Here is a 13,322-nt window from a genome sequence, read left to right on the forward strand (position 1 = left end):
CTGCATGTGCATCTATAGTTTGAATATAATAACATGTATCATCTGCAGATTGCAGTTGTTGCATTGCTCTATCAACTGAAAAGGTAACACTCTCATCCTCTATACTTAGGGTCAATTTCTTACCGAACACGTCTATCATTGCTTTAGCCGTGTTTAAGAATAGTCTTCCTAATATGAGAGGAACTTGAGAATCTTCTTCCATGTCCAAAACAACAAAATCTACTGGAAATACTAAAGTATCAACTTTAACTAGCATGTTCTCCATTATCCCTCTAGGATATTTTATTGATCGATCGGCTAGTTGTATACTTATTCTTGTTGGTTTCAATTCTCCAAGGTCTAGTTTAGCGTATAGTGAAAACGGCATTAAATTTATACTAGCACCTAAGTCTGCTAATGCTTCTATTGAACTAAGACTACCCAGAAAACATGGAATTGTGAAACTTCCTGGATCAGATAATTTTTCTGGTATCTTATTCAACAGCACTGCTGAACAATTAGCATTCATAGTAACAGCAAAGAGTTCTTCCATTTTCTTTCTATTCGTGATCAGATCTTTCAAGAATTTAGCATATCTAGGCATTCCTGAAATCACATCAATGAAAGGAAGATTTACATTTATTTGTTTAAACATATCCAAGAATTTGGATTGCTCGGCTTCAAGTTTCTCTTTCTTCATTTTACTCGGGTAAGGAAGTGGTGGTTGGTATGGTTTAACATAAGGTTTAGCCTTAACTGTGTTATCTTCATTAACCTTTTCAACTACCGGTTCTTTTTCCTTATCTTGTTCAGGTTGTGGTTCTTGTGGAGTAGGAATAGCTTCATCAGAAGTTACAGGTATTTCAGGTGGTTTAAGTGTTGTACCACTTCTTGTGGTAATGGCTTTAGCTGTTTCATTCCGGGGGTTAGCATTTGTATCACTAGGTAAACTTCCCGGTTTTCTTTCACCTATTAATCTTGCTAGGTTACTTACTTTTTGTTCCAGGTTTTGAATAGAAGCTTGTTGATTTTTAAATGATTGAGCATTTTGTTCATTGGTTTGTTTTTGAGATGTGAAAAACTGCGTTTGAGTTTCAACTAGCTTCGTCATCATATCATCTAAATTCGGCTTTTTATCATCGGGTTGTGGTGGTTTGTTTTGAAAATTCGGTCTTTGCTGATTGTAAGTATTGTTGGATACTTGTTGATTGCTAGGACCTTGTTGGTTGTTGTATGGAATATTTCGATTATAGTTCTGGTTTTGATTGTAAATCGGTCTTGGTGGTTGATAATTATTTTGATAATTATTTCCAGGCCTTTGGTTTAGATATGAAACATTCTCTCTTTGTTCCATTGTTAATTCAATACTAAGACAATCTTTTGTCAAATGTGGTCCTCCACACTGCTCACAACTAATTCGTATTGAGTGAATATCCTTAGTCATCTTTTCCATTCGTCTCTCCACAGCATCTATCTTTGCGGAAATGGAATCTAAGTCATGGCTAGAATCGGCTCTAGCTGCTTTAGATGATCTAACGATATCTTTTTCTTACTGCCACTCATGTGAGTGGGAAGCAGTGTTATCAATAATTTTATAAGCATCAGTTTCAGTTTTCTTCATAAAGCTGCTATATCTATGTCTTTCCTTGTAGTGATGTCGCATCCTTGGTAGAATATTTGTACTATTTGACAGGTGTCTAAACCATGTTGCGGACATCCTCTTAATAACTTTCCAAATCTTGTCCACGCCTCATATAGAGTTTCATTTGGCTTCTGTGTGAACGTAACAATTTCTCCTTGAAGTCTTACGGCTTTAGATGCCGGAAAGAATTGTTTAAGAAATTTTTCAACTAAAACGTCCCATGTATCAATCGCCCCTTCAGGTAACGATTCCAACCAATCTTTGGCTTCTCCCTTTAAAGTCCAGGGAAATAACATGAGATATATCTGTTCATCCTCCACTTCTCGGATTTTAAATAGTGTGCAGATCCTATTAAAGGTACGAAGATGTTCATTTGGATCTTCCTTCGGTGCACCACTAAATTGGCATTGATTAGTCACCATGTGTAGAATTTGTCCTTTGATTTCATAATCTGGCGCATTAATGTCTGGATGAGTAATTGCGTGACCTTGGCCAGTGCATTTAGCTCTCATTCGGTCTTCCATACTTAAAGGTTCCAGATTCTCCATAATTGAATTTGTTAAATCGGAATCACTAGAGGATTCTGATTTAATGGTTCGTTCCTCAACAATCTCTGTTTGAATGATTGGTGGTTCCGGAGGAAAATTTAATGGTTCAGGATCTATGAATCGTCCCTGAATATTCTCCGGATTCTCAATTGTGAGGTCGGGTTCAAAAAATGGATTATCGGAAATTTGAACTGGAGTACTTGGTCGACTGGATGATGATTCTAAAGAAAAATCAATGGCGGTAATATTTGCTAAATGTCTTGATCTAGTTACAGGTGGTGAACGTACAAAAGGTGGTGAACGTCTTGCTCGGTGCATTCACTGAATATCCTATTAGTTTTTAAAAAGGAAAGAAAATTTATATAAGTTATCCAATTAATAGACTTTTCTGATTTTGCCCACGTTTCGAATAGCCAAAAGATGCAGCAGAGGGGCAGGATTCGTTTGGTCTCAATATAATTGAGGATTGTTTGGCTCCAATAATCCGGTCCACGTACAAATCCAACTATTACTACGAACCAGAAAATTTTGATGTCTATCAATTTAACCACTTAAAATAAATTTTCGTAATTTTAAGAAATTTAGATAAGAAGTAGAATAAAAATCTATGTCCTAAAAACTAGAATAGCGAGAAATAAGAAAGAAAAAGAGCGTGTCGGAAAAAATCGAAAAAAAAAAATAAGAAAGAAAAAGAGTAACTTATAGAACTTAAAAACACTAGACTAACCCAACCTTATTACTACCACTAACTTAAAATTATAATCGCAAATTGAGATTACTAATTGGAATGATAATTGATACATAGGTAAAAGGTGTCTAAAAATATTAAAGCTTACAAGAAAAACTATATCCCAAATGGCAATAACTTAAAAAGGTACTAAAACTTAAAAAGGCGTCGTAAAATTCTAAAGTACCTAAATCTTAGTCTAAAGAAAAAGCACTTAAGGGATTTTACGGCAAAGCCTAAAAATCTAGAAGTAAAAAAAATAACTATGGCAAAAACTATATCTTAAAACTAAATACGAGCAAAAAATACAAATATTACGCTAAAACAATTAAAAAGGGACAAAATATAAAAATATACAAAAAGTTGTAAAAATTACAATTTTTATAAAAATATTATTTTTATATTATTTATTTTATAAAACTATTAATTTATTTAAAACTAATTAAAATTTAAAATACAATTTAATTTAAAAACTTAAACTAATTATAATAATAATTAAACTAATTAGGGTTTATTAATAATAATAATAATAAAATCCATAATTAATGCGAAATTAGGGTTCTGTCACGTGTGTCAGGGAGGCTCCGCGAGTTGCGGTGCTCGAAGCAGCAAACTCCGTGAGTCGCGGGGTTCCAAAATTCAAATGACAGGTTGATTAAAATTCGACGCATTTTTTTTTATTTTTTTTTATTTTTCTGTTTTATATTTTCTGTTTAAATAAAATTATTTATATAATAAAAACTTATATTTAAAAACTAAAAATAAAAATAGAAATAAAAATCTTAAAACTAGATTAAATAAACACAAAATATTTAAATAAAACTTATATTTTTATAAAATAAAAATAAAGAAACTTTATAAAACTTAAATATTTAATAAATTCTTAAAAATATTTATATTTTTGTTTTTCTTTTCTATGTTTTCGAATATTTAAAACGTATTTTTACAAAAACGTATTTTTATAAAAGTAAACTAAAAATAAAAATCTTTTTTTTTAAATATTTAGCGTTGCGCTTTCGACGTTTAAGGTTCCCCGGCAGCGGCGCCAAAAATAACTTGATGTTAAAGCTAAGGGGTATAAAATACTATTAAATTTTACAAGGAAATACTATTAAATACGATACAATTTTACACAAGATATTTATTTATTGAATGGATATACTTAAACCTTGCTACAACACTTATAGGCAGTGTACCTAATCGTACAGTAGTGTAGTTTTTAGTAAGTCCGGTTCGTTCCACAGGAAATCTTTTTCACAAAGCTTAACGCTATATTAGTTTACTTTTATAAAAATACAAATGTATATATAAGTAATATTATTATTATAAAGGGGGGTTTTTACCGTTTAATGACCGGTTTGTCGATTTTAAAACTTTAGTCGCAGTTAAAACCAAATGTAAAATATAAATAAAAGACTTAATTTAAAGCGTAAAGTAAATAACGATAATGAAATTGCGATAAATGAAAGTGCGATAAAATAAACTTGCGATAATTAAAAAGTACAATTAAATACAATAGCAATAAAAGTGCAATAATTAGAAGTGCAATTAAATATAAAATAAAGGAAATTAAATATGAAATAAAAGAATTATGCTTATTTAAACTTCCGTAATCATGATGTTTGACGTGTTGATTTTAGTTTTATGCCCATGGGTTAATTGTTCTTTGTCCTGGATTATTTAATATGTCCATACGGATTTGTCCATAATAGTCCATCAGTCATAAATACAAAGAGCGAAAGCCTTCGTCAAATTATTCTTATTCCCGAAGTCAAATATTCCAACTAATTGGGGATTCGAATTGTAACAAGGTTTTAATACTTTGTTTAATGAATACACCAGGTTATCGACTGCGTGTAAGCCAAGGTTTTACTACTTTGTTAACAATTACACCAATTACCCTTGAATGTAATTCACCCCTGTTTCAACAAGTCTATTAACTATTAATCCAGTTCCGTGTCCGGTAAAATGAATAATTATTGGTATTTATAGATATCCCGCCCACCGTACCCAGTCAAGCGTATGTGGTTATATATAAATACGTTGAATTATAAGTTTGTATATTAAATTAACAAGGTATTGTTTAGTTAATATAAAACCCATTAATAGCTCATAGTCTAATTTCCACAAGTGTCGTTCTTTTATCCAAACCTCAATTATGGTACAAAGCCCAATTACCCAATTTTGGTAATTAGCCCAACATCATGATTACTTCGTTTTAAATAAGCATAATAATAACTTAGCTACGAGACATTAAATTAAAAAGGTTGAACATAACTTACAATGATTAAAAATAGCGTAGCGTTACACGGACAGAATTTCGACTTACACCATTACAACATTCGCTAACATACCCTTATTATTAGGATTAAAATTAAAATTAAAATTAAAATATAAATTATAAATATAAATATTACGTATATAAATAGAGAGATTGATATATGATTATGAAAATGATCAGAATTCGTTTGCTTTTATAGGAATTTTCGTCCAGGTAATCTCCGCGACTCGCGGCATTTTTTGCCTTCGAACTCCGCGAGTCGCGGAGTTTGAAATTCCAGCTCACCAACTTTGGAGTCTTTCTTGCCGACGGATTTTTATTATTTATATAATATATAAATAATTATAAGAATTATTTAAATATTATATTATATTTATGTGCATAGTTGACTTGTAATTTTTAGTCTGTTGCGTCGATCGTTGAGAGTTGACTCTGGTCCCGGTTCCGGATTTTCGAACGTCCTTGCGTACAATTTAATATCTTGTACTTTGCGTTTTGAATCTTGTACTCTTGTAATTTCGAGACGTTTCTCATCAATAATAGGAACCTCTTTGATTGTATTTTGTACTTTTGAGCTTTTTGGTCGTTTGCGTCTTCAATTCGTCGAATCTGTCTTTTGCCTTCACCTTTTAATATTTAAACGAATATCACTTGTAAATAGAACATTTGCAACTAAAAGCTTGTCTTTCTTGGGGAATAATGCTATGAAATATATGTTCGTTTTTAGCATTATCATATCTAAATGTCGACGTAATCTAAACAATACGACTTTGACATTTACATTCGTTTAAAACTTAAAAAGTATCATTCAACTGTATTGTTTAAACAAACTTGTGGTTTCACGGGTCCTTTCCCTAATAACAAGATTATAGTAGAAGTTGCAAGCAAAATTGCATGAGAATAAAACAAAATAGAGCTACGTATTCAAAAATTTAGGTAGTAGTTACTTGATTATGTATTTATGTGTTATTAAATCGTAATAGTATAAGAGTCTATTTAATACTCATCAATGTACATTACAAAGTCATCTAAAAACAAAGTTTATCACTTTCTCGATAGTTACGATTTCATACCAACTAACATTTTAAGATACTTAAATCTATACAGTAAAAATATGTCAAACGACTGTCTTATAAATAGCTCAATACTTTCTCCTTCCACCCATAACAATACCGAATCACATATAAATAACTCAATACTTTCTCCATCAACCCATAACAATGCCGAATCACATTGCAAGATCGTGACACACATAAATCAAATCATATAACTTTTTTTAACAGCGGTTTGGAAACACATAGAGGGATTAAATCACTCACGCAATCATCTCTCACAGTTCTATAACCTGCCACCAACCGCTGCCATGTGCAAAAGGTGACTTTAGGTGAATTTTAAGATCAAGGAGGCATCATTGCGTGCAATGTTGCCGCCCATGAGAATCGAACTCTCAATCTCTAACAAAGAGGTATAGGCCATTACCACTGGATCAATAATTTACGTAGTTAAGCAAAGATTCGTGGGCAAGCAAAGATCCACTCAAAAACTGTTTCAAGCGCTTGTTTCGGCTGGAATTGAGGGTTGACATGACTGTGAAGGACTGAGTAAACTGGAATGGTACGAGCTGTTTGGGGATTTGGGAATGGTTTTGTGGGTGCCTGTGGGACGTACTCATAATGAATTGTGTGATCTCAATGCGATGATCTCAAAGTTGTCCCTTACGTCTAATAACTGCGATACTTGGCATTGGGAATGCTCGAATAATGGGAAGTTCACGACAAAAAGGTTATCTTTCCTAATTGATTCGAAGACATTGCGTGCAGGTTCAAATGTGATAGAGTCATTACGTAATAACCTTATCCCCAAAAAACTTGAGGTATTTGTTTGGAGAGTGAAAAAAAGCGGCTACCAACTTTAATCGATCTTGACAAGCGTGGGATCGACTTACACTCTGTTCGTTGTCCACTTTGCGACGATGATGTAGAGTCAGTGGACCATGCATTACTCTTTTGCAAACACGTGTTCGAGATTTGGAAGAAAGTTTCCGAATGGTGGGGAATGAATGTGTATTCGGGAATTGGCATATGGGAAAACTTCCAAGGACATTCTTCGATTACATTGTCGGATTCCGGACTATAGATATGGCAAGCGGTTCTTTGGACAAGCGGGTATCTCATATGGCGGAACCGAAACCAAAAAATCTTCAACAACAAATGTTGGAGCTCACCGGTTGCGCTATGTGAAATACAAGTCAAATTATACGAGCGGATTGCGAAAAGATGTAGAACAAAAAACATCGAGTGGCATTCTTGGCTTAACGATCCACAATCTATTATTTTGTAATTTTTGTAATTGTTGGCTTAACGTCTCGTTTAGATAACATGTTGCAAACTGCGTAGCATTGCGGTAGTGAACATTTGTATAGATTCCTTGTAACACTTGAGTTTATTAAAAAAAATGTTGCTTTTCAAAAAAAAAAATAATTTATCTGGTTAAACATGTTACGATGATCAATGTTTTTTATACCAAAATACACTATTGCAATATAGGAGAAAATCGACTTCAACCACACACATAACAATCAGATCAGTTCCACATTGAAGAGTAATTCTAACTCCCGAATTTAGAGTATTGACTTCTAAAAAAGCTAATATTTAATGAATTGATCATAAATTGTCAGATTTAACCTACTGCCCGACTAGGAAATAAAGAATCCACAATAATTCTAGCATCTTAGAGCCGTTCTATCATAATTCATACCTATTTTTATTTTTATTTTTATTTTAATTTTAATTTAATTTTTTGATGATGATAACACACAAATACACCATAGATATTTCAGTGTATTCTAAAAAAATCCCGTATTATTCTAATTATATCATTTGAAACTTGGCGATTACTGTTCACGCCAATATTTTATTTCTTTCAGGGTATTTTCGTCTTTTCCACTACCCTATTTATATACCCTCACCGACTCCCATATGTTTCTGCTTCTTTAAACTTCTCCCATAAGCTTCTGACGATTTTCCTTGGCGATTGTTTCGATTCCTTATTCGCTTGCTCATGGTTGCCGCTGTTTGCTTCCTTCGTCATCGCCTTATCTGGTTACCATTGTGGTTAGGGGTGGGCATAATATCCGAATCCGAATCCGCAGTTCGAATTATCCGAAAATCCGATCCGAAAATATCCGAAAATTCGGATATCCGGATTTTCGGATATCCGAAAATCGGATATCCGGATTTTCGGATTCGGATATCGGATCAATTTTCCAAAATTTTCGGATATTCGGATAATAGCCCAATGTTATCGCTTATGGACCATATAGCTTTCAAGGTAAACTAAACTTTTAACTTTTAAGAGTAAAAAGAACAAAGATAACATATAGAAACAACCAATCGTTACAAAGAGTAAAGTTAGTATCCTTTGAACTTTTATTAATACTGTTTCATGTTGAAACTAACTTGCATTCATATTTGGATACACTTTTTGTTTGGTTCATCCTTAAAAGATGAATTTGTATCATTTTTATTGTAACAATCGTTCTAGAAAACATAAAGTTATTATTTGATATAGAATAAATCACTATAAAAGAAATAAATCACAGTACATCAAAAGTTATAAGAAATATAGCAGTATATGTTAAGCAGATAATTTGTATGAATATCTCTATATAAACAGTTAACTAGATATAACTGTCATGTTTGTGTTACGATGATGTGTTAATCATGTTTTGAACTTTGTTATGTTTTTTACGATGATGTATTAATCGTGTTTTGAACTTTTGTAATACGAACTATAGAATGTTGAACTTAGGCGTTGACTTGTTATGTAATACTACGTATATGTATTGCCATTTGTATTTTTTGCATTTATTAGATATAGTTCGGATATTCGGATAATCCGGTATCCGAATCCGAAATTTCGGATATCCGATTTTCGGATATCCGAAATTTCGGATTCGGATTTCGGATGGCCGTATTCACTATCCGAATTTTCAGATATCCGAAATTCCGGATATCCGGTTTTGCCCACCCCTAATTGTGGTGGTTTGATTTTTTTTCTTTCTTTATCGCCTTACGTATGGCGATTATATCCCTTTGTCACCGTATTATTAGGTTTTGTTATTCACATTTAAGCAAATAAAAAGCTTATTAAAATAAATAATAGGAGTAAATAAAACGGATGATCCGGTTACAAAGTGGAAATACCCGTTTCCTTGCTTTGTGTGCACTCTTTCTAATAATCTTCTTTCTCCATCATCGAATCAACTCTCACACAAAAAAGTGTATTCATACGCAAACCCTAATTAAAGAAAACACACAACTATGTGCGTGAGTGCGTGTGTTTTTTGAGGGGAAATATCTTACATATAACATTTCAAACAATTCAATTTCCAATTTCAAAATTCAGTATGGTGGATTTCGGTAGAGTGCAAAAGGAGCTACAAGAATGCAATAAAGACGTTAATGTATCCGGTATCAGTGTTAAACCTAAATCCGATGATCTCACTAAATTATCCGGCATAATTCCTGGTCCGATTGGTACCCCTTACGAAGGCGGCACCTTCAACATTGATATCGATTTACCTGGTAATATAAAATAATATTATATTTATTTATATCTATATTTATATACATCTATATAATATGTGTGCATGAGTGTATGTAGATGTAATTGTCTATGTAATGTGAGTTATATTTGAGTTGCAGGTGGATATCCATTTGAGCCACCAAGGATGAAATTTGCTACTAAAGTTTGGTAAGTTAGTTAATTTTAATGCTGAGTTTGTTAATTTGGGTATTTATTAGTAATCTGAACACATTGTGTGTACAAGTGTAGAAGGAGTTCATTGTTGGAAGTGTATTTAGGTATTTGTATGCCAAAATGGTTAATTATTGAACATGTTGCATTGTTTTTATTCTAAGTATGGAAATGGATATAATTGGTATCTATTGAATATCATTTGGTGATTTAATACTCGTATATAACAGTAAGAATCACGTAAGGTAGGGTTTTTATCTTGCATTATCATATACAACAGCTTATGGTTCCGTTTTACTCTCTTCATTATTTGGTATTGCGGGTTCATAATGGTGATGATAGGTTATAGGTATTAAGATGTTGATTAATCATACCCTAAAAATGATTAATTTGCGACTTGTGGTTTAAAAATCTCGCTTTCTCCTTGTTCATATATCTTTTGTTTAATTTGTTCTCTGTTGAAGGCACCCGAATATTAGCAGCCAAAGCGGAGCCATTTGCTTGGACATTTTAAAGGATCAGTGGAGCCCAGCACTTACTCTGAAGACAGCACTTCTTTCTATTCAGGCCTTACTTTCGGCCCCTGAACCCGATGATCCACAAGATGCCGTTGTGGCCCAACAGGTACAAAAGGCGGTTCTTTATTTTAAATACAAATTTGACTTATGGTGTTTATGGACTTTTGATTTTGCATTTAACCTGTTTACGGTTATCTTCTACGCAAGATACTTGTCTATCCCTTGTTATTTGCTGATGTTTTCAACGTTCTTGGTTATATTAGTATCTTAGAGATTATCAGACTTTCGCCATCACTGCGCGGTACTGGACAGAATCTTTTGCCAAATCATCTTCTCTTGGCGTCGAAGAAAAGGTTAGATTCACTCTCCTTCCTTTTTCGTTCGACTGAAAAGTTATTTATTAGAGGTGGGGAAAACGGGTTGAGTGAATGGTCGAAATTCAACGAGCAATAATATAGTTGAGTCGAAATTGATCATTCTGGATTGACCCAAAACAGCTAAGTCGTTTTCAAATCGTTTACAAAACAATATCATTAATGTGTTTTTAATTTGATGTTTGAAAAAGTGACTGTGTACACGCACATATGTGTCGTTTGACTAAATCAAACGGTAGTTGACCTCTCCTTGTAAAAAAAAAAACTTTTTTTTTCTAATTATGATAGACACGCGTGCGCACGCACACACGTATATACACACATATCAAATTAAATAATTAATAATTGTTTTTTCTTCTATTACATTCAATTCGAGTAAAATAACGGGAAACATATAGTTTCGTACAAAATCGCTGATTTGCGCATTGTAATTGTAATAATTAAAATGATATTAATTATACTTAGCCCAACCATGTATAGCCACAAACGATTTTCCCCATCAATACCTGGTAATTTCTTATATATAATATATTCACTCATTCCATTTAACTTTTTTTCCTTTTACTTTCATTTTGTTTTCATGTTTAAATGAAATGAAATGAAATTTGTTTCCATTTAATAAAAGATATATATAATATATATGTTTTTCTAATTTTCCATTTAATAAAAGTACCAATTGTCGATGTGCATATTATAATTAAAAATTTTCAATGTATAGAGCGAAATCATATCCTGCAGCACCGCACGGGCTCCTCGCGACTCATTTGACACATTATAGATAAACATAAGCGTAGTCGACCCTTTTATAACTTAATTGGTTTAGAAAATGCCACCTGTAGTTAATATTGAGATTAATATATTCTGATATTGTGTTTATGCTTCTTAGGTGCAAAAACTTGTGGAGATGGGATTCCCTGAATCTCTGGTTCGTAGTACTTTGGAACTCGTTGGTGGCGATGAAAATTTGGCTTTGGAGAAGCTCTTATCTGGTTAATCAATAGCTGTTTGTATTAAATCTGAAAATGTTGTTTATGAACAAAAGAAGAAAACTGTAGAAATCTTTAATGATTAAAAAATATGAAAAGAAATTATTGTGTTTGAGATTTCATTCTCTTAGAGTATCATCCATTGTTTGTTTTGGTCCTTTTGGACATGGGTTCAGGTTATTTGCTCGGGCTTAGCTACTCGTAAGTCGAGTTCATTGCTGAATCTGAATAGAAAATATTATAATGTAAATGTTGGTCATACTTGACTAGGTATGTCTTCTTTATAACCCATTATGTTCTAATTATTATACGTTGTAAGACTATTTCTAACTGTGTCTGTGATATTATAGGTAGTCGGTGTACTTTTTGGTTAAAAAGTAGAATCTGCTTGTGACATTATCTAATTTTTATTAACCCCGGGTCAGTTTTTTTTGTCAAATATTTGGATGATTATGTGGTAAAACATGATTGGAATTTGTGTGGAAAAAGTAAATTAATAATAAAAATATATATTTATTAAATCATTAAAAATCATTGATTGGTTATTGACGGATTGGGAAGTGACTAACTAACGCTTTGTTAACCTCCACTTTCAGTCACTTGTGTACATCTCATCTCACGTATAGCGTTTAGTTCATATATATTTGCATGTTAGCTTTGTTAGTTTGTTGGTTGGAGTTTTTCTTGATCTGGCGTGGCTCTTAGCTAGATAACGTTTAGTTAGCTTTGTTCCGTTTTTCTAGTTTCGAGGCCGACGTTGTTTTGTTGTTTTCTCGGTTTTCATAGATGCATTCTTTTTTAAAGCGTCTTGATTTTTAAAGATGTTTTCTTTAAAAAAAAGTCTTAACTTTTACAAAGTTAATGTTTTTATGAAAAAAAATAAAAAAAAAATCTGGTGCCCTACAATACATACGACCTACATCTAATACAAACAAAAAAAAAAATAGATACAAAATATCATATAAATATATAATATCTATACCATAGTACATGTATATTGCTAGGTTATGAGTTTTTCTCCAAATAATAATCTAAAATAACAACCGACTATTTTTATTTATTTTTTTCTTCTCAAAAAACAATACTATTACAAAAGGATATACCCATAGAACTAGGAAAATGACCCGTGAAATCACGAGTTGTTTAAAGAAAACATTTTAATAATATGTTTTAGGTATTAAGTGAATGTAAATGTTAAAGTCATTTAGTTTAATAACCCGCGGAACCACAGATTTCGACTAAGAAACTCGTCGTTGTTAACTTGGTAAGACTAAATGAACTACATTAATTCTCTCACCACCCTCTTACAATTTTCATTCCAATTACTATTTTTCTTGTCATAAATAGTACCTATTTAACATTAAAAGAGGGACTCAAAATACCTGGTCTAACCTTACGAAAATCATGATTACCAGTTTAGAAGCCGAAGAAATTACATCATAAAAGAAAATATACAAATTCACGGATTTCAACCCTAAAAAACTTCAAATCCAATAATTGTAAAAATCT

The 13,322-nt window shown here is 32.3% G+C and overlaps 1 protein-coding gene across 1 annotated transcript; it reads left to right on the top strand.

Annotated features, from left to right (window-relative positions):
* Nucleotides 1–9,364: 9,364 nt before the first annotated feature.
* LOC139866736 (ubiquitin-conjugating enzyme E2 27-like) lies at nt 9,365–11,935 on the top strand. The gene is made up of 5 exons (XM_071855025.1): nt 9,365–9,763; nt 9,884–9,932; nt 10,400–10,559; nt 10,717–10,806; nt 11,714–11,935. The coding sequence occupies exons 1-5, from the start codon at nt 9,586–9,588 to the stop codon at nt 11,819–11,821; spliced, it is 585 nt and encodes a 194-aa protein (XP_071711126.1). The 5' UTR covers nt 9,365–9,585; the 3' UTR covers nt 11,822–11,935.
* Nucleotides 11,936–13,322: the final 1,387 nt, after the last annotated feature.

This window comes from Rutidosis leptorrhynchoides, chromosome 9, assembly GCF_046630445.1.
Source record: "Rutidosis leptorrhynchoides isolate AG116_Rl617_1_P2 chromosome 9, CSIRO_AGI_Rlap_v1, whole genome shotgun sequence".
NCBI classification, from domain to species: Eukaryota; Viridiplantae; Streptophyta; class Magnoliopsida; order Asterales; family Asteraceae; genus Rutidosis; species Rutidosis leptorrhynchoides.